Source organism: Ursus americanus, chromosome 18 (assembly GCF_024610735.1).
Source record: "Ursus americanus isolate L20-20 chromosome 18, mUrsAme1.1.p, whole genome shotgun sequence".
In the NCBI taxonomy this organism is placed as follows: domain Eukaryota; kingdom Metazoa; phylum Chordata; class Mammalia; order Carnivora; family Ursidae; genus Ursus; species Ursus americanus.
In genome coordinates this window covers 36,714,796-36,738,529 of record NC_142144.1, presented here as the reverse complement: position 1 = coordinate 36,738,529, position 23,734 = coordinate 36,714,796, and the positions used below count along the sequence as shown (strand labels likewise).

The 23,734-nt window shown below is 51.7% G+C and overlaps 1 protein-coding gene across 5 annotated transcripts; it reads right to left on the bottom strand.

Annotated features, from left to right (window-relative positions):
* Positions 1 to 5,879: 5,879 nt before the first annotated feature.
* AQP7 (aquaporin 7) lies at positions 5,880 to 22,951 on the bottom strand. 5 transcript variants are annotated; one of them, XM_045780469.2, is made up of 8 exons: positions 22,760 to 22,951; positions 21,553 to 21,603; positions 17,065 to 17,185; positions 9,784 to 9,907; positions 8,963 to 9,100; positions 8,634 to 8,752; positions 8,236 to 8,453; positions 5,880 to 7,845 (listed from the first exon to the last, which is right to left on the bottom strand). In XM_045780469.2, exons 2-8 carry the CDS (start codon positions 21,576 to 21,578, stop codon positions 7,563 to 7,565), a joined length of 1,029 nt encoding a protein of 342 aa, XP_045636425.1. In that variant the 5' UTR covers positions 21,579 to 21,603; positions 22,760 to 22,951; the 3' UTR covers positions 5,880 to 7,562. The 5 variants fall into 5 exon arrangements, with proteins under 5 accessions (XP_045636425.1, XP_045636426.1, XP_045636424.1 ...); XM_045780470.2 differs by lacking the exons at positions 21,553 to 21,603; positions 22,760 to 22,951 and adding an exon at positions 16,887 to 16,923; XM_045780468.2 differs by lacking the exons at positions 21,553 to 21,603; positions 22,760 to 22,951 and having other exon boundaries at positions 8,634 to 8,749; positions 17,065 to 17,527.
* Between the last annotated feature and the right edge of the window lie 783 nt (positions 22,952 to 23,734).

Below are 23,734 nucleotides of genomic sequence, written 5' to 3'. Positions count from 1 at the left end.
GACAACAGGGACAGCTCACACAGTTTATCTTGGAGTTGCTGGGACTGCATTGTCTGGCAGGTCAGGATAGGTGGGATGGAAGTTTATACTGTGTCCTAATGTAGAGAACACCAGCAACCCCCAGAAGATGCGACTTTTCCTAGAATGGCCACTAGGGGGAAGTATGTATCCCCAAAACAGGAGCCTGGGAAGGAGTGGGGTAGTGCTTCCACTTTGCCTCAAAAAAGCTCTTACTTAGAACTTTTTAGTAGAGTTTATAACCAGGATCTTTAAAAATTATCACCTCTCCATTTTGTTTTCTTAAAAATACTGTTTTGTTTGTTGACATAAACAGTGTAAGCACATGGGGAAAAAACATAAGTCACGCAGATATCTGAAGCAAGAATATCCCAGGCAGAGGGAACAGCCATTGCAAAGTCTCAACGGTGAAAACATGCCATGTACCTTCGAAGGAACAGCAAAGCCATCCAGCTACAGGGGAATAAATAGGGAGAGAACAGCAGGGGCTTGGAGGCCATTGGAAGACTTAGGGCAGAGGAGTGAAGGTTATGATTTGGCTTATTTTTTTAAAGGAACACTCCAGCTGATGTATTGAGACTAGACTATAGGGGCAAGTCAGAGCAAAAAGGCTGGAAGATGATCAGAAGACCACTTCTGTAATCCAAGAGAGGTGAGAGTGGCTCAAACTCTGGTGATGGTGGTGGGGTGATGAGAAATGGTTGGTTTCTAGATAATTTTGCAGGTAATACCTATAGGGTTTGCTAACAGCTGGGATGTGGGTGGGGTGTGAGAGAGAATGGAGTCAGGGACGACTTCAAAGATTTTGGCCTGAGCGATGGGAAAATTGCATTTGCCATTTACTGAGGTGGGAAAGAGTGTGGGAGGAGCAGGCTTGAGGGATGAAAATCTGTCCAGTGGGCGGTTGTACATGGGAGTCTAAAGTCTGGAAACAGGATTGGACAGGAGATCTAATTTGGGGAGCTTTTGGCATGTAATGGTATTTACAGGCTGGTAAGGTCACGTTGGGAAGGAGGGTGAAAGAGAAGAGGTCCAAGGACTGTGCCCTGGATACTCCATCATCTAGAGGGTGGGGAGCTGAGGACAGGGCAGGAATCAGACATTTCCAGAGCCGGAGCTGGGGGTTGAAGTTGGACTCAGTGCTACAGGGAAGTCCTGTGTGGTGGGGGTCTCTGGAGTTGTCCTCCTTGTTGCCTAGGAGAGTCTGGGCTTCTCTTGCTTGCCCTGACCCATCAGAACCTTTGAGAGAAGGGACTGGCCCCATGGTACAAGTCAGTTAAGGCACCAGTGTATTTGGGTTCCTGGGGCCAGGAGAGATCATGGGGCTTGGCTGCCTCCTCCCCTTTAGCCATCTCTTAAACACGGGTGCTCCCTAGGACTCCATCGTGTCTCCCTGGGCCACCTCATCCATCTGCAAGCCTTCACATGCCACTCTGGGCTTAAAAGCTCTATCTCTAGCCCAGCCTGTGTCTATCCCTGGATGCCCCACAAGCACGTCCAGTTCAGCATCTCCAACCTCCAAACTGTCTCCTGGTATATCCACTATCTTCCAGTCTCCCCTACCCCCGCACTGAGTCTCCATTAGGAGTTCATCTTCTCCCTAATGTCCTTGACCTGGGGCCAGAGGCCAGAATAGAGGTGGGGGTTCTGGGGCAATGGGGAGGACAGGAACACACTCTTGCTGGCCCTGGCTGGGCTGTGACCCCCATCTGAGGAATCCTTATCAGCCAATGGGAATTTGGTTGGGTTCCTGGAGGACTCAAAGTCTCAGTCCTAGATTTATGGCCTCCTCTGTGTGCCTGGGTGTACCTGGCTCTGAGCTGTGTGTCTTCTCTCTCTGCCCCGACCCAGCCTATGAACCTCCAGCCGCCCTCATCAAGACCCCCCACTGGTCCCATAGCATGAGCATCCCCTCCAGAAGCCCCTGGACACACCCTCCAGCACCCACCTACCGTCTTGACTCCTGAGCACAGACATGGGGGAGACCATGACCTCTGGCAAACTCTTCCTCACCTTGCTTCATCACAGCAAAATGCCAATGGCAAACCTGAAACCTGAAGCGCCTCACTCCTCTGAGCCTCATCATCCGCATTTTACAGATGAGGAAACTAAGGCCCAGAGAGGTTCAAAAACATGCCAAAGCTCAGTGGAGGGCACTTGAGTGTTTGGGGTTATTTGTTCATTAGGGGTCTTTGTTTCTCTGGTGTTTCATTATGTTACATATGCAAGTTTATGGGATGTATTTCACAATTTAGAGATCAAACAAACAAACAAAAAAACTAGCCAAGGCCATATTGGTAAGGACTGGAATCCCTACTGTCTACCCCTTACCAAGCCAATCTCCCCAGGCCTCAGCTTCCTTGGATGTAAGATGGGCATGATGATGTGAGGACCACAGGAGGGTGTAGAGTGGTAACAGCAAACACACTGCCCACATGCCAGACAGAGCACATTTTCTCTTCCCAGCAGCCTTGTGAGGTGGGAGCTATTATTATCCTGTCTTATCTAAAGTCATCCGGCTAGTGAGTGGTAGAGCCAGCATTTGCATCTAGCCTGGCTGCCCTCTTTGTAGTCTCAAGGGCCACAGTAGGGCCCTGCGGCACCCAGGAGAGCGGGGTCATACCTCTTTTCCACTTCAGGGTCAGCACAGAGGTAGATGCATAGCCACTATTAGGCTGCACAGCTGTGAGGGCTTACAGCCTCCTCCCGCTGAGGGCATCAACACCCCAGCCTGGCCCAAGATGGCTGCTCCCATCTCCCTGGGCTGTAGGACCCCATCTGAGGGAGGAGACAGACTAGCCAGACCAAAGTGCTGCCTGTGGGTGCCTGTCCCTTGGAGGCCCTGAGTGGGAGTGGGAGAGCAGGCAAGGACAGGGAGTGAGGGGCTCTCCCTAAGCCAGGACTACCAGGCTGAGGACCAGACCTTTATCTGCAAAGCCCTGGAGTGGCCTGGCCTGGGGCTGGGAGTTTTTCCTCCCCTATCCTGTCCCCGTTTCAACCACAGCCTTAGTTGGGGTTGGGGGAAGGGAAGTGAGGTCATGACATGAAACTGCAAAGTACTGGAAGAAGTCAGAGCTGAGGGGCTCCCCTCAGACACCAGCAAATCCAAGCCTCAATGCACAGGCAGGGAAACTGAGACCCAGAGAGGGGAGGGGTTCTGTCCATGTCACACAGCCAGTCTGTGTTGGGCCAGGGCCTGGAAGAATGAAAGCAGAGACAGGAATTCCATGACTCATATCCCAGCCTGGCTCCCAGAGCTAAACAGATGTGTCTCCTGGATCCAGCCAGGGTGTGGTTACAGGAGAGACTGTGCATGCACGTGCTTGTGTGTGTGACAGACAGACAGACAGCAGAGCTAGAAGCCAGGGACCCACAAGGCGCTGTGACGCCCACCCCACCCCATCCAACTTCTTTCCTTCCTTCCCTCCTGCCAACTGCCTGCCTGCAGTGAGACCTGCCTTCTCTCTTCCAGAGACCTCCCTTACCTCTGCCTCAGGCCTTGGCCTTGCCTCTCCCCTGGGCCTGGTCTCAGTTCCCCTTAACTTACTTGCCTGACCTCTTCTTCCACTCTTCCCTCCCTTTGTCCATTCCAACAGTGGCCCCTGCACACTCCCACCTGAGGGCCGTTAAGCGGCTGTTCCCACAGCCTGGCTTGCTCCTCTCCCAGGTGTCCACGTGGCTCACTCCCTCACCATTCAGGTCTTTATGCAAAGTCACCTTCTCAGTGAGGTCTTTGGTCTTTACAGCCCCACATACTTCCTATCCCTCTTTCCTGCTTTTCCTCCTTAGTATGTATAACTAACGCACTGTGTGTTTTGCACAGAATGTCAGTTCTATGAGAACAAGAACTTCAACTTCTTTTTTGTGCCTATATTCTCTGCACCAAAATGTTGTCTGGCATGTTGTAGAATTTCAACCAACTTCTGCCAAGAGAATGAAAGGGGTCTGTACACAGAAACACTCTGTGACCATGGTCAGGGCTCATCTGAGCCTGACATTGGGATCAGAATCTACAGGGTGTTATGGGCAATGGGCCTAGAGCGTGTCTGTGGCAGAGCAGTAGCCAGCAGGCAGGTTCTGGATGGACCCACTGCCCTCCCTCCAAGGCCACCTCCCATGGACATGAGGGGGACAGAAAGCTAAAGAGGTCAACAAGGGGGATAGGAGAGGAGGAGCCAGAACCCTGGGGCCCATATACACCTCTCCCACCTGTAACTGAGGCCCTAGCGTCACTCTGCTCTGGAATGTCAGGAATGGGAAAGGCCACCCTCCTTGTGTTCACCAGGCCACTGAGGCTGAGAGAGAGGAAGAGGCTTGTCCAGGGTCACAGAGGGAGGCAGCTGGCTGGGACTTCCAGCTGTGGACCCTTCCCTCATCACTCCCAGGCCTGGTTCTCTGGCTCAGCTCCTCCCACTGTGAGATGTCAGACATACTCAAGCCTCTCCCCTTCGTCCCTGGACCCCCGTCATTAGCCCATTCCATATCTTTCACTTCCCATCACCTGTACTCATGCTGTGGCTATTTCTTCATCATCTTTTAAAATAGAGGATACCTATAAATGAATATATATCAGTTATATGTTATAAAGCACAATCTTTTAACAAACCCGTAAACTGACCTCCAACCCAGAACTAGAAAACTAATAGTTTACACTGCTCCATGTTCTTCCCCTCTCTCATCTCCCATTTCCGTCTCCCTGGAGGAACCATCCCTTCTTTTTTTTTTTTTTAAGATTTTATTTTTATTTTTATTTTTTTAAGATTTTATTTAAGTAATCTCTACACCCAATGTGGGGCTTAAACTCACACCTCCAAGATTAAGAATCACGCACTCCACCAACTGAGCCAGCCAGGCACCCACATCCCTTCTTTTTTTTAAGCAGTTTTGTCCAGGGATGCCTGGGTGGCTCGGTGGGTTGGGCGTCTGCCTTGGCTCAGGTCATGATCCCAGGGTCCTGGGATTGAGTCCTGCATCGGGATCCTTGCTCAGAGGGGAGCCTGCTTCTCCCTCTGCCTCTCCCCTCGCTCATGCTCACTTGCCCTCACAAAAATAAATAAATAAAATCTTTAAAAAAATTAAGTAGTGTTATCACATATGTATACCCAAAGAATAAATTCTCTTTTGCTTGTTTTTCAATGATAGTACTGGTGTCCTACTGTATCCAGTCTACTGCATTGGTGTTTATGCCTCCACACTTTTTCCATGTTGTTACAGGAAGCTGTTGTGCCTAGTTTCCGCTGGTGTATCATGTCCTGGTGTATGTGACTGTACGGCAAGGTAAGTATCTGCTCCCCTACTGATGGACATTGTCTTTGTTTCCAGGGCCCCGTGATCACCCACCTTGCACCCCTCCTGGGTCAGGTGCCCACTCCACACCTCCCAACCATGCTCCCAGCTGTGCTTGCAGGACACTGGTCACTGACCCTCCTTTCACTATCCCACGGCCCCCATGATGTCCACACAAGCATGACTTCCCCAGTCTCTGTCTTCAACTCTCTTCTGATCTCCAGACCATATAAAAAGCATAGTTGTTTATTGTGCACTTACTCTGTGCCAAGCACTATTCTCAGCATTGTACATGTTTTATTTCATTGAATATTCACAGTGACACAAATGATAGGTAATATTAGACCCATTTTACAAATGAGAAAACGGAAGCCCAGAGAGGTTGAATAACTTGCTCAAGATACACACCTCTTGGGGCGCCTGGGTGGCACAGTGGTTAAGCGTCTGCCTTCAGCTCAGGGCGTGTTCCCGGCATTCTGGGATCGAGCCCCACATCAGGCTCCTCTGCTATGAGCCTGCTTCTTCCTCTCCCACTCCCCCTGCTTGTGTTCCCTCTCTCGCTGGCTGTCTCTATCTTAAAAAAAAAAAAAAAAGATACACACCTCTTGCCCCCAAGTCCCATAGGCAACTCAAACTCAACATGCCCACGATATAACTTATCTTCCTCTCCAAACCAGTTTGTCTCCATGTACACTCTCAGGGGGCACATCTCCAGTGCCCCAGGCCCAAGCCAAAAACTGAAGTCAGCCTGACCCCTGCTACATCCTACCTACTCCTCCCAATTCAAGCCCAAGTCCTGTGGGCTTTACCTCCTCCATATCTAGTGAATCCCCTTTCTCCCATCTGCTGCTCCTCTTGCATGATTGCCTCTCACCATACTCCCTTGCAGGTTCCAATCTACCCCCTTCCCAGCAACTTGCACACTGCAGCTCAGGCAGGCTTGCTAAATCTCATCTCACCATGTCCCCACCTCCAGAAGAAAGCCCACCTCCTCATCACCATCTCCTCAAACTGCAAAGTGCAGCAACCAATCCCAGAAAGGACAACCTTTGTCTTCCACTCTGCTCTTCCTCCTCCTCTGGGAAGCCATCCCTGGCCTCCGCCCCGTGGCTGGGCAGTGAGCCCTCTCTGAGCCCCACAGCCCCTCTCTGACACTTAGCTCCTTCCCCATGATTACCCATCCTCGTTAGACTGGGCTCCTCGAAGGCAGAGACCCAGCCTCATCCACTTCAACAGCTTCAGTGCCCAGGCAGGGCCTGCACACAAGAGGTTCTCAATAATTGTTGAAAGGCTGAATACACAAACAATGACAGGAACCATGGGTGATGCTGCCTCTGAGTCCCAGAAAGCAGGGTAATTCCTGCTTGATCCCAGAGTGGGTGGGGATGCTGGCTGCCCCACCTCCACCCAACCTCTGTGCCTATCCCCCTGAATCCCATGAAGCCATTTCCTGTCTCTGTACCTTTTGGAAGAACTTCCTTCTCTGCATCTTCCTTCTGACTCCGAAATTCCTTAGTGTGGGAGAGTTCTGGCACCAGTATAAGAAAGGAATCCAACCCTTTACCTACTTTCAGTCTACATTAGGCGTTTTCACAGTGGGGGTGATTTTGCCTCCAAGGGCAAGAACATTGATTCTTGGAAGGGGAAGATGAAAAAATCTTGCTCTATTTTGTATAAAGAAAAGATATATATACACAATACTTAAACAGATATATAGTACATCTGTGGTACTAAAATATCATGTGATTAAGAAAGAAAATGTCTAAAGGGCTTCTGAGGGGAGCAATAATGAAAAAAAAAAAAGCTTGAGAAACTCTGATCTACATGCTTGGGCCTTGCTTTGTCTGGTCCAAGGACCAGCCAGAACTGAGGGAGAGTCTAGAGTCCCATCCCAGGGTAGCTCAAGGTATCCCCAGAGCTTACACCCAGCTAGCTGTTGTCCTTTCCCCAAAACCATCCCTTCCCTACCCTATGCCTGAAAGTCCACCATTCTGTGTCTGGCATCCTTTAATCTCCTTTTCCTACTGAGGCCATAGTTCGGTTCTTCCCCCATTCCCACCGGGGGCACCCCAGTTCCCAAGGCTGGAAGGATTTAGAGACCTCTCAGATCTGTGCTCCAGCCTTGGGCTTCTGCATAACCCTGGAAGAATCCAGGAGGGAAGCCCAACCACAGGAGGCACCCAGGAAGTGGGGGTGCCACTGTGTTGGACAAGGTTTTCTTTATTGGAGTGGGGGGATAGGGTCACAAATAATCTTTCTTAGAAGTGCTCTAGGTGGATGGGGTCACTTAAGGGTGGGACAGTTCTGACTGAAGGTCTGTTGATGGGAGACACAGAGACAGGGGTGATGGAAGAGGTCACGGGTGGGTTTGGCATGGTCTTGGACAACACAGGTATTCTGCGGTCTTCATACATCATGGAGTCCTCCAGTATCTGGGGCCTCCGTGCGATGGTGGAGCCAATGAAGACCAAGTAGATGATGCCACCTAAGTAGGCACCTAGGAACGGCGCCACCACTGGCACCCACCACCAGTCCCGGGCCCTGCAGGCAAGAGGCAGAGGCCTGCTGAGGGGGCTGATGCCCAGCACAGTACCCACATCCACTCAGGCTGAGACAGAGAGTAGGGCCTGAAAGTAGAGGAATGACCCCCAGTCTAGCCTAAGAGTTGCCCCTGAGCCAGCCCTAGTCAGCTTCAGCCTGATTAAGGGACAGGGCTGGTCTGGGGCAGGATTAACATTTGGTCCAAGAGCAGAATCCGCATCGGTGCTGATCTGGGGCAAAGGAAGGAAGGGACCCATACCTGTCTTCCCAGGCCACCTGGGAGCTGGGCAGAACTCTCCTGTGCTGCTCCTCATATCACTCCCCACCCCTCTGCATGCAGGGCACCCACAGAAAGCTTGCAGGAATGGGCTGGGCAGGGCAGGGCAGTACCTGAAGACCTGTACACCCCAGCCAGCAATGTAAGTGAAGAAGCGGGGAGGCAGGTCCCGGGATGGGTTCATGGCATATCCTGTGTTCATGCCCAGGGACACTCCAATGACAATAATGAGGATGCCAATCACCAGGGCCTGCGTCCCTTGCAGTGCTGGGTTGTTCTCCTTGTCCGTGATGGCGAAGAGACATAGCTGGAGCATCCCTGTCACTAGCACCTGGGGAGCAGACACAATGGCAGCCCCCTGGGGCCCCTAGCCAAACCACAGAGCTTCAGCATGCCCCCAGCCCCAACTCCCCAGCACAGACCCCATCCAGAGTTCTTGTCCTTTCGACTGTGAGGGCTGCCTGCTAGGTGGGGAGGGTTGGAGGAAGGGAACCCACACTGGACCACTGACCTCATCCAGGAAGCCCCTCCACAACGTTGAGTGGTCAGGTAGGTAGGTGGCAAAAATGCTAGCGGTGGCTAGGGGACCAGTCACTGTCAGATGTCCGCCCGAAAATTCAATAATGGCTGCTGTGGAGATACAGACTGAGTGTGAACCTGCCATCAGCTAAACCCCACTGGAGTCCCAGGATTAAGGCTGTAGGTTCCAGGAGTGGGGAGCTCCTCCAAGGCTTTCTCTCCCAGATGTTTTCACAAACCAGGATACTGGGGTTGGATCTGCCCATTTTTCAGAGGATGAGGCTGAGGCCAGAGATGGACAACCCAGGGCAGGACACTCACAATAGAAGAGGCAGTAGATGGTGGCAGCAGCCAGGAAGGAACCCAGAAACTGACCCAGGACATACACAGGAAACTTCTTCCAGGACATGCGGCCTAGTGCACAGTTGGTGAAGGTCAAGGCCGCATTCATGTGGGCCCCTGTGGGGAGGGGTAGAAATGTCAGAGGTGTGAGATCAGAGACAAACAATAATAACAAACAATATGAGAGTGGGGTGGGTGGCTCAGTCGGTTAAGCATCTGCCTTTGGCTCAGGTCATGATCCCAGGGGTCCTGGGACCAAGCCCTGCATCGGGCTCCCTGCTCAGCGGTGAGTCTGCTTCTCCCTCTCCCTCTGCCCTTCCCCCTGCGCATGCTCGCTCTCTCTCTCTCTCTGACAAATAGATAAATAAAATCTTTAAAAATAATAATAAAATAAAATCTTTAAAAATAATCTTTAAAATATTTTTTAAAATAATAAAAGAGCAACAATAACAATAATAATAACAGCTAGTATTTATGGAGTGGATTCATTTAATCCTCACAAGAACCCTATGAGGCAAGGACCACCATCTCCATTTCACCATTAAGGAAAGTGAGAGACAGAGAAGTTAAATAACCTGCCTAAGTTGATCCAGCTAGTAAAAATGGGGGGCCCAGGAGAGCTTATGAAGATTCCGAGCAGAGAGGGTCAGGAGAAAGGCGTTCAGGGTGTTCTCCCTCCCCCGGGGCCAGTGAGGACTGGGTTCAGATGGACTGGAGGAAGGGCTGGCTGGAGGTAGGCAGGAAGAGCCTGCAGGGGACACCTGGCCTTGCTGATCTGATGGGGCCCCGGGCTCACTCACCGGAGATGTTCCCTGCCATGTGCACTCCCATGGTGACTCCGAAGCCAAAACCCAAGTTGACACCGAGGAAGCTCCCAAATTTACCTCCTAGAACCATATGGGCCACGGAGCCGAGGCCAAACACCTGCAAGGGAGGGCCTCTGAAGGGACCACCTGCACAGAAGCCCCGACCTCATAGAAGGGCTCAGGCTCAGATTGGGCTCCTCACCCCTATGTCCCAGGCCACCATGCATTGCCCTGGAAGACCCTGTGCCATGCCCTCTTCCTCCACAGGTTTTCCTCCCTGACTTCTCTTTATGATGTGACCAGCAAAAGTTGGCTGGGGCTGTACAAGGAGCTTGGAGGGAAGTGGCAATGTCAGGGGCTCTTAAGGACACATCCCCCAGACCCCAAGCCCACCTAACATTCAGGGTAGGGGGCAGTGCTTCAAGGAGGGCATGGCTGGTGTGGATTGAACCCCTCAGAGTATCTTACACTTCAATCCAACTTGCAGGAAAGTTCTTCAAGGGATCTCCAAACCTCTGGCCTGGACTCTGCCAGAACCCCATTCCCTACTCACACAGCAGCCCTGGAAACCCAGGGGGTTCTACTCCCCTTGCCTTCAGCAACATTCCCATCGCCTTCAGGTGTCATTTCTGAGCTTCTTGCCCTTGCCCATCTGTAACTGCTGGATCACCTCAGAAGATACCCCCCACTGGCCCCCTTCACAGGGAGATTAGAGGCCTGAAGCTAGGCCCTCATTCAACCTCCTGCAGCTCCCACCTAAATCTGTACCTGCCTTCCCCTTCAGCTCTGGTTCCCGTGCCCGGCCTCTGTATCCCTCTGCAGTCATTTCCCTCTTGCCTGTATCTTCCACCCTCCCCTTGACAGCTCCCACAGACTCAGGTCTCTTCCTTCCTGCCATGGACCCCTGGACACCCCCTCCCTGTGGGGGCTAGGCTCTAGGAAGGAACACACTGGCTGGCTCCTCGATCCCTTCCCTAGCTCTCCCTCTTCAATCTGGCTCCTGCTTCCACATGTCACAGACACCAAAGCTCTCCCCAAGGACTCCAGCCTCCTGATATCCTCATGGTCCCTCAGACATTGTCTTACTTGACTTTGCTAACTTTGACCTTCTTAACCACTCTGTGCTTCTGGAAAGTCCCTCCTCTTTGGCCTCCACATCTCTGTCTCTCCTGGTTTCCTCTTACCTCCACAGCCTCCCTCTCTACAGTTCCTTCCCACATTCTTCTTCCTTCCTTCATCTGCCTCATGAATATGGATGACCCCAGGGCTCTATCCTTAGCCCCTTTCACATCTCTTCCCAGTCACTCTTTTTTTTTTTTTTTTTTTTTTTTTTTTTTTAGGATTTTTACTTATTTATTTGACAGTGAGAGACACAGCGAGAGAGGGAACACAAGCAGGGGGGATGGGAAAGGGAGAAGCAGGCTTACCGCTGAGCATGGAGCCCAATGTGGGGCTTGATCCCAGGCCCCTGGGATCATGACCTGAGCCTAAGGCAGCCGATTAAGGACTGAGCCACCCAGGCGACCCCCCCCTCACTCTTCCTGGGCCTTCTTACCAGGTCTGTGGCTTTAGATACGCCCGATGCACTAAAATTCCCAAAACCTCCATCTAGGAGCTAAATCTCTATCTTCAAATACCTACTGGGAGTCTGGATTTTTCAAAGGCATCTATGGGCTTTTCAAAGGTTCTATGTTGAAAGCTCACCATCTCTCAGAAAATGTGATCCTCATCCTATATTCCCCATTGCAGTTGGCCAAGCCAGAAACTTAGATGTCACAAATGAGAACTTCCTCTCCCTCATCCCCCACACCCAGTCAGCTCTGCCTGCATTCTATCCAGATCTTACCCAGACTCCTCCTTGCAGACAGAGTGACCTTTCTAACAGAAAAATGTGATTGTATCTGCCCCTTGTTCAAACATTTACTGGCTCCCCTCCATTTCTAGGATAAAGTCCAAACTCAGTAGGCCACATTTAAGACCCTGTATAATTGTATCCCTTCTGCCTTTCTCAGTTTCATATCTGCTCCAGTGTTCTCTATGTTCAGCAATAGTATTACTACTAAACCATAATAACCACTTATTGATCACTTATTGTATGTCAGGCACTTGTAAGCAAGTTATATCTATCACCTCCTTTAACCTTTACACCACACCAACTTTGGTGTTAGGCGCTCTTATTCTCCCCATTTGACAGGGACTTTGTTAACCAAGTCCTAGAGAAGTTGACCGGTTTGTCCAAAGGACACAGCCTGCATGGAGTGAGCCAGGATTGGAATCTAGGCCGTCAGCTGTGCCAAACAGCCTCAACACCAAACCACCACACTGCTCCCTGAATGCCTTGTTTTCTAATGCTTCTGTGGTTTTGCGTGTGCTGTTCCCTCTGTCTGGAATACGAGCTCAAAGATTCTGAAAAATCGATACTCTACTTTAAAGCCACACTCGGATGGCACCTCCTTTGAAAATTCCATGCGCTTTAGATACGCTGTCTCTCAGGGACCTATGGGTATCGAGGCTGCTGGAAATGGAAGTCTAGATTCATCCTGCAATATGATGGCCACTAGCCACATGCAGCTATTAAGTACTTGAAATGTGGCCAGTCCAAATTGAGACCTGCTCTAAGTGGAAATACATACCAGATTTCAAAGACTTAGTAGGAGAAAGAGAATGTAGGATATCTTATTAATTTTATATTGATTACATGTTGAACTGGTAATATTTTGGCTATATGGATTAAATGCAATAATTATTCAAATTAAGTTCACTTGTTGCTTTTTACCTCTTTAATGTGGCTACTAGAAAATTTTAAATTACGTATGTGGCTCATATTATATTTCCCTTGCACAGCTCTGTTCTAGTGTTTTCGAAAAAGAAAGCCTGGAGAATTGTGGACATGGGAGCTATAGCTGGAGCCGTCAGGGAGGATGAAGCTGAGAGGACGGATGGCTGCGGGCTGCCCCGTGTGGGTTGGTGTTAGAAACCCCGGCTGGAGCATATGTTGAAATGGGAGAGGAACAAAGGGAGAATGTGCCCTGGACACCAGAGAGAAGCAGAATTTCCCAGGAGTGTGTGGTCCCCACGGTCACATGCAGCCTCCTAGGAGGTCAAGGGCATGAAGGCCTGAAAAGCATCCCTTTGGATGTGACAATCTAGCAGTCCTTAGTAATGTGGTGAGCACTGCGTCATCAGTCCATGGAAACAGAAACCAGTTCCAGAAATCGAGAGGTAAGTAGGTGGTGAAGCAGAGTTGAAGAGTACCAGTGCAGACATCTCTTTGAGAACCTGCCTGAGAAGGGACAGAGGGAGAGAGTGCTCATCGAAGGGGCTCACAGGGGGAAAGGAGGAATGTTTTGTATTGTGTCAGTTTAAGTAGAGAGACTTCAGTGTGGTGAGGTTGAGAGAGGGAGAGGCTCTCCCTCAGGATGGAACGAAGTACCTGAGTAGACTGGAGGGTGGGACTGGCACAGGAGTGGAGGGTCCTCCATGAAGGAGGGGCCCCGCCCTAGCCAAAGGGGGCACACATGGACGCACAGGTAAGTGGAGTCTGGTGCTGCAGGGACAGGTGGGTGAGGAGCCAGACACAGGAAGCCTGCCTGATGGTTTTCTCTGTCAAGCTAGAAATCAAGTCATTTGCTGATTTAAAAAAGGGGGGGGGAGAGAGAGAGTACAGAGCAGCCTTGGGAAAGTCTGAGAACAAGTGGAATAGTCTGGATAAGGTAGGGGAGAGGCAGCTGAGCAGGGCCATGTAGGTCCCCCAAGGGCTCCAGGACAGGTGCGGGGGAGCCCAGAAGCAGACGGGCTTAGAGCCAAGGGTAGGATAAGGCAGGAGAAGACAGGAACAGATGGGGCATGGGGGTGGGCAGTGAGGCCAGGACGGGCTGACAGGCGTGGGGAGGGTCAGGAGGTGCAGGGGCTGGAGCACGCATGGAGGGTCGGAAGGCCGAGGGTCCACATTTCCAAGTGGGAGCTCAAAACCATTTGCTAAGAATAATGAATGAGTGACCAAACACATGATCTCCCGTGTCAAGGTTGCCAACTGGCAGCCCATGGGCCAGTCTATCCGGAACACAGGTTTTGTTTGGGTAACTTGGTTTTGACAACCAGAGGTTTCAGCCTCTCTTAAAAAATCCGAAGCTTGGGTAAGGCTGCATTCCGCCCTGCCTGGCAGCAGTCCACTGGGGTGGTGGAGAGATGCCTTTGCACAGGCTGGCACTCCGCGGTTAGCTACAGCCCCACCACTCAGTTCACTCTCTGGCCCCCATAGCGTGTAAGTTTGCAACTCCTCCTTTGACAGCGGCTTTTCCAGAGCCCTAATGGCCCAGCCCCTCCTCTCCATGGTCAGTGAATGTGGCCCAGCCCATTCGAGTCCCCATAGTCACAAGGCCAGTCCTGAGCACAGCACCCCAGGAGGCTGGAGAGTAGAACAGTCCACTTCCCTCATCCTGGCTGCAGTAAACGGGGCCCAAGGTCACACTAGTTTTTCTGGCAAAACCTTTGCCCTGATGACTCACTGAGCTTCCTATAACTGAAAAAGCACCCCCACTTCTTGGCACAGGCCCAACAACTGAAAATAACGACACAATGTCCTATATGAGCTTAAACCTCTCAGAGTTCTTTTATAAGTGTTATTTCCCTTCCATCCTCACAGCAAATCTCTCTGGCAAATGTTTCTGCTCCTATTCTACAGATGGGGAAATTGAGGCCCAGAAACTACCAAAAGCCTGAAAGTAAGGGTCTTACCTCAGGTAGGAGAGAATTAACAGTGTTGTAAATCCTGCTGTGCTAAGCTAAGGGACAGAGAGTATAGACACTAAGGGTCAAGACTGTGGTATTAGGTTGGACTAGGTTTAATTTTGACTTAAAATGTGACCTTGGACAAGTAACTTAGTCTCATGGAGGCTCAGTTTCCCTATCTGTGAAATGGGGATAATAACAGAATCTTCTCATAGGAGGAGCACCACCCTTTGCTGTGAGGATTTGAGAAGAAACTGTATGTAAGGGGCTTGGCATCATCATGCCTGGCATGCAGTAGGCGCTCAATAATCATCTCAATAAAAGGAAGAGAAACAGGGACACAGGAAGGCATCAATGCATGTGGGTGGTGCCGGCTTCTCCTAAGAGCTCTCTGAGGAGGCACCCTCCTTCCTCCATGGTTCCAAGGTTTAACAGCTCTCATGAGGCTGGAATGTTGTCATAAATGAATGACTTCGCCCTGGATTAAGGCTGTCCAGTTGCTGTCCTCAGAGCTCAGGCATCAAAACAGGAAGGCAGGTATTGAGGAAAGGGAAGAGGGCAGGAGGCAGGGAGGAGAGGGCAGTTGAGATCACTTGTCATGGCAAGAGACCGGTACGTATGTCCTGCATGTGTACTGGGTGTCTGCCGGCTCGATGTTAGTGTCACGTTTACTGAAAAGGAAGCTACATTTCTAAACAGTCGAGATACTTGTAAAAGGTCGCACATTGAGAAGATAGCAGAGCCAGGACTCAAACAGCTCCACAGTCTATGAAGGTCCAATTCAACAACACGCTTAATAACTGACAAGACAGGGGTGCCTGGGTGGCTCAGACGGTTGAGCGGCCGACTCTTGGTTTCAGCGCAGGTCCTGATGTCAGGGTCGTGGGGTCGAGCCCCCATCAGGCTGGAGCTCAGGGGTGGAGTTTGCTTGAGAGATTCTCTCTCCCTCCCACTCTGTCCCTGCCCCCTGCTCGTGCGCACGCTCTCTCTCTCTCAAATAAATAAACAAATAAATAAATAAAGTCTTAAAAAAAAATACCTGAGAAGACAGACTCAGCCATAGAGACCTGCCCAGGGCCAGCTGGTGACTCAGTGGCAGAATCAGGATTCTTAGGTCCATTGTCTGCTACACTCAGTGTCTCCTACACTTAGGTCTCCTACACTGTGGCTCAATGCACACACACACACACACACACACACACACACACACACACACACACACAGTTCTTCTCCCTCATGTCCACACACATAACCACATGCACTCAGGCACTCTCATACTCTGTCACCACCACTTCCTCTGACATGCTCCTGACCGTGTTTGCTTCCCTTCCCAGAGGCTGCCCCTTCTTTTCATGGACTTGGGCCCTCCATGAGAGTCAGACAGGCATGGCTACAGCTTCAGGGCAGAGGCTGGCTGCTGTAGGTGGAGAGAGGGGAAGTTTCTAAGAAACCTCACATTCCACCTGCAGTCTGCTTTCTGCCCATTGGCCAATTAAAGAGCCCTTGTCGAGGTCCCCAGTGACCTCCATGTTGCCAATCCCTACAGACCCTGGCCAGTAGTCACTTTCTGCCTTCCCACCGCTGACCACTCCCTCCTTGTGGACCCTCCCTTCTATAACAGGTCTCCCACCTCTTCTCCTCCAACCTTTCTGGCCACTCCTCCACAGGCTTCTTTGTGTGCTCTTCTTTAGGGTTCTGTCCTCAACTTATTTTTTTTCTCTCTTCCTATACACTCTTCACTGGACAGTTTTACAACCACCGTCCATATTCTGGTGAGCTCTAACTCCTTACTTCCAGTCAAGTCCCTCTCTTGAGCTCCAGACCTCTATATCCAAGCCCCAGATGACACCTCACCAGATCACACCCAAACTGACCTCACTTCTCACCCTGCAGTGGGCCCCGGGCTCCAGAATGGCCTCCTCGGCACTTACCCTCCTTTGCTGCTTGCAAAGTCTTGATTCCTCCACAACTGCCTCAAATGTGTGCTTTCTTCTCCATCCCTGGACCAGTCACCACCCTCTCTCTATCCTAGGTCAACAGCCTCCCAACTGCTTCCCCTCCCACCAATTCTGCCAGTTCGGCTGAGACTCACACTGCACCCCAAACCACCTTCTAAAATCCAAATCTGAACACGTCACTCCCCAGCTTGAAAACCTTCACTGTCTCCTCATGGCCCTCAGGATTCTCAAAGCATGAAGCTCAATGACACTTCTCTCTAATCTCCCTACTTCTAGTTTCCCTTCTCCCCACTTCCAGCCATGTCCCCTGACACCTGTGCCCCAGTCCATGGTTTTGTTCTGCCCCCACATATCATGATCTCTTTCTTTCCCAAAAAGACAGTGAGAAAGAGAGAGCTCTCTCCTTACTTTCTTATGCTTCTCCTTCAGGATCCCAGCTCCACGGCTAGAGAATGGATAATGTGAACCAGGGGTCAGTGGTGGGGAGGGAGTCATGGATTGCCTTCACTGAGCTCCACCCTCCTGAGGTCCTGGGTTCCTGTCCCTCCGTCAGAGCCCTCCCACCCTGTGCCACCTACCCACTCACCATCATGACATATGTGCTCATGAACTCGGCCAGGAACTCTCGCACCATCTCCTTCTGCATGATTGCTTGCATCCTTGTTATGGCCGTGGGCGATGAGACCATCTTGGAGCCGCGGGTGGACCTGGAGCAGCAGCCCAAGCCCGTCCGTGGGCAGGAATGAGACTCGAGTGTACTTGCTGCCATCGGCCCTTTAACTCATGGCTGAGTTAATGGGTAACCCAGAGGTTACCCACACACACCTCCTCTTGCCCCGGGCAGCTGGTACAGCTGGGATCAGAGACAACTGAGAGCCACAGGGATGTGGATAGGGACTGGTGCTAGATGGCCAGGTTAGGTCTCTGCTTCTTTCTGGAGGGGACTGGACCAGTGGGAAGGGCGCACTAACGAGGTCATTTTGCAGAGAAGACGGGGGGAGCCGATAAGTGCCATCTGTGATGCCAGTGAGCCTCAGAGGAGAAGCAGATGGGAGAGAGCAGGCAGAAAAGTGGAGCTCAGCTGTCCATCTGTCTGTCTGCCTGCCTATGTGCAGGAGCCAAAGCTTTGGGAACACAGGCCAGGCATCAGGCAGGACCTGTTAATAGTGAGGCGCTCTGCAAATAACACAGGGTGTGGCAGAGTCTGCTCAGGGCTCTATAAACACTGAGGTCTGAAACTTGCATCAGTTTCTGCCAGAGGGGAAAGTATCTGCAAAGCGCAGCGGGCTCCGCAGCCAGGTCGACACAAACAGACTTCTGCGTGTGAACGAATGAATAAATGAACAAATGAGAGAGAGAGAGCTGAAAGGAAAGGAGGGACTGGATCTTCCACCTCTGTTGTCTGCTCAGTGCCTAGCACAGGGCCAAACACAGAGTAGGTGTGCAACAGATACTGTCCAATGAGTAAAAACCGGGGAATTCATCTGTCATACTCTCCACTAGATCCCCAGAACCTCCTACAGGGCTGGGCACATGGTATATGTTTGAAAAATATTTGTTTAATAAATGCATGGTTGGGTGGATAGATAGACAAAAAAATGAGTTACGGGTCCCATCATCTGTTGGGGGTGGAGTAGAGAGTTCTCTGGAGGCTAAAGAGGAGGAGGAGGGCTGCAGAACCCTGTTAAGTGTGGCCTTAGTGCTTGTTCAGACTGGTGACCCTCCCCCTGCTGAATGCCTGAAACTGACCCTTCAACTTCCTCATCCTGCCTGGGATAGCAACATCACCCCCCACCCCACCCCAGGCTTCCTGAAATTTCCCCGGCATCACAGCAGCACAGAATAAGTAGAGGGAGTAAGAAACGTAAATGAGGCATGGATAAAACACCTTCCACTTTTCTGGCTGAGATCCTATGTTTAATCTCACCCAACCTGGTCCTTGCTCTGTCCTTACCCCAGGAAAACAAAGCAAGGGCTGAGCATATGGAAAAGGGATATAGAGTTGCTGGGACAATTAACTGACTTCCATCCAGCTCTGACTCCCAAGCAGCGTCATGGGGGTGGGGGTGGGGGTGGGGCCATCTCCTTGCCCCTATGACCAGCCTCTCAGCCCTGAAGAAGTGCCTTGTGAGTAGCCTGAGGCAGGCAGGTACCCAAGAGGTCCTGAGAAAGTACCACAGAGGTAACGGAGAGGAGGACAGAGCAGCAAGCCAAGGACACCAAGAGAACTTTCCAACCGTGGCCCCTTCCTCCTCACCACAGAGCAGACAGGACACAGTAAGCAACAAATAACCACCAACCAGCCACCGACCCAGAGATTTATCAAATGCCTACTGTGATCAAGCACTGTAGTAAAGAACATTGTCATGATCCCTGCTCTCAGGAAGAAAAACAATGAAGTAATCGCTATGAAGTGTGAGGAGTGTTGCCACAGGTGAAAGGTGGGCATCACTGGATTGCAGAGAGGAAACAACCTTGAGCAGGGGGTGGGAGAGTCTCCCACAGGAGAGGAGACAGGTTGAAAATGGAAGGCTGGCCACATGAATGAGCATCAGGGGAGGCAGGGGAAAGTTCAGGGCATTGGAATGGCATGGTAGGGGCTTGCCGCTAAGACAGTACGGGATGTGTAGACGAACCCCCCAAGGATGGGCTAGCCAAAGAGAGGAGAGAAAGTAGTGCGAGGTGGGCAGAGAGGGGCACAGGGCCAGATGGCAGAAGGCCTCAGGGCCCATGTTAGGGAGTCTGAATTCAACCCAAAGGGCTGGGCGGGGGTGGGGGGGAGTGTTCAGTGAAGGATTTAACCAGGGGCACTGCCTCCTCTATGGAACCTAAGATGAGGGAGCAGGAGTGGGGTGTGGGAAGCAATCAGGAAGCTTCTGCCACAGACAGCCTGAGCGGTGATGGCAGCCTGAGCCAGGAAGATGCCATGGAGATGGCTAGGAAACAGTCAAAATGACACACTTGTGTTTGATTAAGGAGGAAAATGGAGAGGGAAGGGTCAGTGATGACCTCAGGTTCAGGCAGAGCAGCAGAATGACAAGTGAGCACAGGAGAGAAGCTGCAGGCTTAGGCAGGAGCATGAGGAGTCCTTCTGGCTACGGAGTTTGAAGAGACTCCTGGACACCTAGGTGGAGATGGCCAGTAATATGGAGGCAGCTGGCCATGTCTTGTTTAGAGATACACATCTGGAGGTCATAGGTGGTCATTGGATCCTGGGCATAGATGAGATAGCTCAAGGAAAGGGTATAGGATGAGAAAACTGGCCTAACAAGGCAAGAAGCTAATGGCAAACCTGATAATCATCTAAGTAGTATCTGCTAACCAAGGAGCTAAATAGCTAACTCACCAACCAACCCTTCAACTAACTAATTAATCTAGCAACTTGGCCAACTAAGGAGTCTCCTATTCACCAACTCATTTAATGATCTAATCAACCAACCACCTGTAAACCAGCCAGGCCTCAGCGGTACCATGTACAAACCAAGTCTCCACCCTTGGATCACTCCATCTAGTGGGTCTGATGGATAACGGCGGAGCCATCAGAGGCGAAAATCTGGTGGCGGAGGAGGGGGGGCGCGGGGAGGCATGAGGCCTGCAGAGACTTCTGAAGAGTGGGCAGGTGGTGGCCTAAAGTCCTATGAGGGAGGAGAGTTGTGGTGGAAAGAATGGTGGGAGTGGAGCATAGTCTAGATATTTTAGGAGATGTGACTAGATACGAGGCATGGGGAGACAGAAGTGTCAAGGACAGGGTCTTGACTTCTCGCCTGAGCAATGGAGAAAGAGATCCTGGGCTGAGCTGAGACCACAGGAGGAGGAGTGGGCTTGGGGTGGGGAGGCTGTTTTCAACTGGAACTGAGTTGCCTGTGGGACACGAGTGGGTCTTTGGAAACAGTGCCTAAACCCCCAGAGAGAGTCCAGCAAAAAGGGGAGCCATTCATTCTCTCTATCCAGGAGTGCATAAAAATCTCTGCTCACATGGAGCTGGCAGGCAGCAATGAAATGTAATAAGCAAGTACATTTTCCTATTAGAAGGTAGTATGGGGATGCCTGGGTGGCTCAGTCGGTTAAGCAAGAGTCGGTTGACTCTTGATTAAAGCTCAGGTCATGATCTCAGGGTTGTGAGATTGAGCCCCATGTTGGGCTCCACACTGGGCATGGAGCCTGCTTAAGATTCTCCTTCTCCCCCTCCAAAGGGGGGAAAATGAAAAAAGAAAGGAAGAAAGAAAGAGAGAAAGGGAGGGACGGAGGGAGAAAGAAAGAAAGAAAGAAAGAAAGAAAGAAAGAAAGAAAGAAAGAAAGAAAGAAAGAAAGAAAGAAAGAAAGAAAGAAAGAAAGAAAAGGAAGGAAGGAAGGAAGGAAGGAAGGAAGGAAGGAAGGAAGGAAGGAAGAAAGAAAGAAAGAAAGAAAGAAAGAAAGAAAGAAAGAAAGAAAGAAAGAAAGAAAGAAAGAAAGAAAGAAGAAGGTAGTGTGCCCTATGGGGAAAAATACAGCAAGGAAAAGGGGATGGGGTATGATTATAAGTAGAACAGTTGGGGTAAGCCTCATTAAGAAGGTAACAGACATGAGGAGGTGAGGGAAGAGCATTTCAGGCAGAGGGAAAATCACTGAAGATTCTGAGCATGTTTGAGGGAAAGGAAAGGAGGTCAGTGTGACTGGAGTGGGAGAGAGCAGGGATGGCATGGGGGAAGGTCAGAGAAGAAACCGGGACTAGATAGGCAGGGCCTGAGCCATTGCAAGGGCTTGGGCTTTTGTTCTTACCCCAGAGAGACCTGAGCCTGTGAGGGTGAGAGGCAGTGAGTTCCGTTCAGTTGAGCACCACCTACATAAAGGCCGCTGGAACCCACTCACCAACCCCTTGGCCCTCACCCAGGTCTGAGTCTCCCATCACCCCAGGGCCCAGATAGGAGAGGCCCTTCTTCTGGGCCTCCTGACCCAGTGGGGGATGGGAAGGAGGGGGGTTGGGGAGGGTCAGCTGCCATGAAGGAGAGGCTGAGAGTAGGGCAGGAAGGGCACAGGGGTGTGCTGGGGGTTGGGGGACCGGAGGCTGGAGGAGGAGAATGGGTAGGGTACTTACCGCCTCTTCCTATCTGATTGATCCATGTTCTGTCTTTGAGATTTTTAGATGCTGCAGAGCCAAAGAGAGGTCATTAGGGCTGGGGGGCACAGAACTTGGCCCCACATTCTCATCAGACCTCAGCCTCCCCAGGGAGAAGCCACAGGGACAGGTCCTGCCGGTTCCAATCTCTCGACCCAGCCAAGCTGGCAAGGAGGGGTGTGGATGTGCTTCAGCCAATGGGGAAAGGCCCTGGAGTCCCACCCCCTCTACCCTTGCTGGCCTCAGGACCCCTGGACCAGGCCCTTCATGGGTCCTCCTGACTTCCCCAGGTTGCAGCCCAGCTTTGGACAGTGGAGATGCCCACAACCTCCCCTCAGTGGCTCGAGCCTCACATATGTGGGTATTACTGCCTTTAGTCTAACCTCAAGCCCTCTGGCTGCTGACTTAAATTCTGATTTCCCAGGGCCTTCTCTGCGTGTGCACATACACACACACACACACACACACACACACACACAGAGTGAGGTCCTGAGAATTCATTTAGTCCATAGTTACACCTCAGAACAAAGTCCACCCTCTTACCTTTCCTGAAAATTCCCCGATGTATTCCCATTGTCCACGCAAATGACCACACAGAGGTAACCCTTGAGTTTCCCCATCCTGTAAGTTTCCCTGGTTCTCTAGCCAGATTCCCTGTAGCTGCAGCACAAGTTCACATCCCTAGCCCTGACTGCAGAACCTTGCAGGCCCCAGCCCCAGCTTCTCAGGAGGGAACTCCGGGGGAGAAATCATTCCACCTCAGCCAGCAATCAACCCATCTCTGATCTGCATGCCTTCTGCTTTGGTCCAGGGTCTGGTCTGCGTGCTCTCCTTGTCCCCTGGCCAGCGCTCTCCTGACAGTCCAGCCCCACACACCCTCCCAGCCTCTGCTGCGCTGCTGTTCCTCCCAATGGTCAAATTACAGGTAAGGAAACTAAAGCCCAGAGAGGGTGTAGGACATGCCTATGTCACACAGCAACTCAGGACTAAACCAGAACAAACATCCTGGCTTTCAAACTCCCAGCTGGGATTCCTTCCCCAGCTAGTCCCATGGTCATCCCTTCCCCCCAACATGGTCCCCAGGAAGTAGCACTCCGAGGCCTGGGCCGCAGGGAGCCCTCCTGTCCCAGCCTTGCCTAGAGCCCAACTCACTCTACTGACGTGCCTTATGTTCCTCAGCACCCACCTTCGGGGCTTCTCAGTTATAGCAGGTCTTGGTCTTGTTCCTCCATGACTGTCCCAGGCTCTGGCTGCACCCCCAACTGGGACTCCACTGTCCCTGTGTCCCCAGTCTAGAGCCCACCTCTTGGCCCCCCTTGGGGTGGCCCCACACGCTGCTTTGCTCCGCTCCTCCAGGGGAGAGGTCAGTGGGGCAGGGGTTTGGCTCGTGCCACTTGGGCCAATCCAGACACACTGCCTAAAATAGCCATCCCTTCTCCTGCCAGCGGTGCCACGGAGACCAGGTTCTGAGGCAGCCCTTGTGAGGTCAGAGGTAGAGCTCAGAGTGGGTCCCAGAGGAAGGGCCTGTCCTCAAAGCCAGGTGTCCAGCCCAAAGCCAGAGGAAGGCCTCCCGGGGCCCCAGCCCTGAGGGAGGCTCTAGAGACCCTGGCTGTGGGAAGAGCTGTGCAGAATGGGGACTGGAGATGGGAAGATCTGGAGATCAATAGCCAGGTGGAGGGTTTGGGGAGGAGACCCTGGCTGTCCTCAGGAAATCCCCATTCTGAAGGAGGAAGGGGAAACTTGGGCCCCTCCCAGTCTCAGGGGAAGGAGGACACATAAGCCATGTTTGTAGGGAAATCCTGGTCTGAGAAGGGAGATAGAGAGCCAGGCCTGGTCCTCTGGGGTCCCTAGTCTATGGGGGGAGAGAAGAAGCCTGGGCCGCCTCGTCTGCCCCCATCTGAGCTGGGGAAGGGGAAACCTATGCCCCATTGTCAGGAAAATGCCTCCCTTGGAAACAGCAAGCGAGACCTCTGTGAAGGAGCCAAAGCTGGACCAGAGTGTGGGGCACCAGCTCAGGGTGCAGAAACTTAGCGACTAAGGTGGAGTCAGAAGTGAGCTAGGGGATCAGCTGTCGTCTGAGAGGATTTCTGGAGCCAGGGCATTACTGGATTTCCAAGAATGGGCCAATGTGGTGTTTGAGCAGGTGACTCGGTGCTGAGAC

Coding starts and splice junctions, on each gene's coding strand:
- AQP7 (XM_045780467.2), bottom strand. CDS start 17,247: ATGGCAGCAAGTACACTCGAGTCTCATTCCTGCCCACGGACGGGCTTG. Junction 9,908..17,064: donor TGAGCACATATGTCATGATG/GTGAGTGGGTAG, acceptor CCTCCCTTGCAG/GTGTTTGGCCTCGGCTCCGT. Junction 8,454..8,633: donor GGAGGGGCTTCCTGGATGAG/GTCAGTGGTCCA, acceptor TCTGCTCCCCAG/GTGCTAGTGACAGGGATGCT.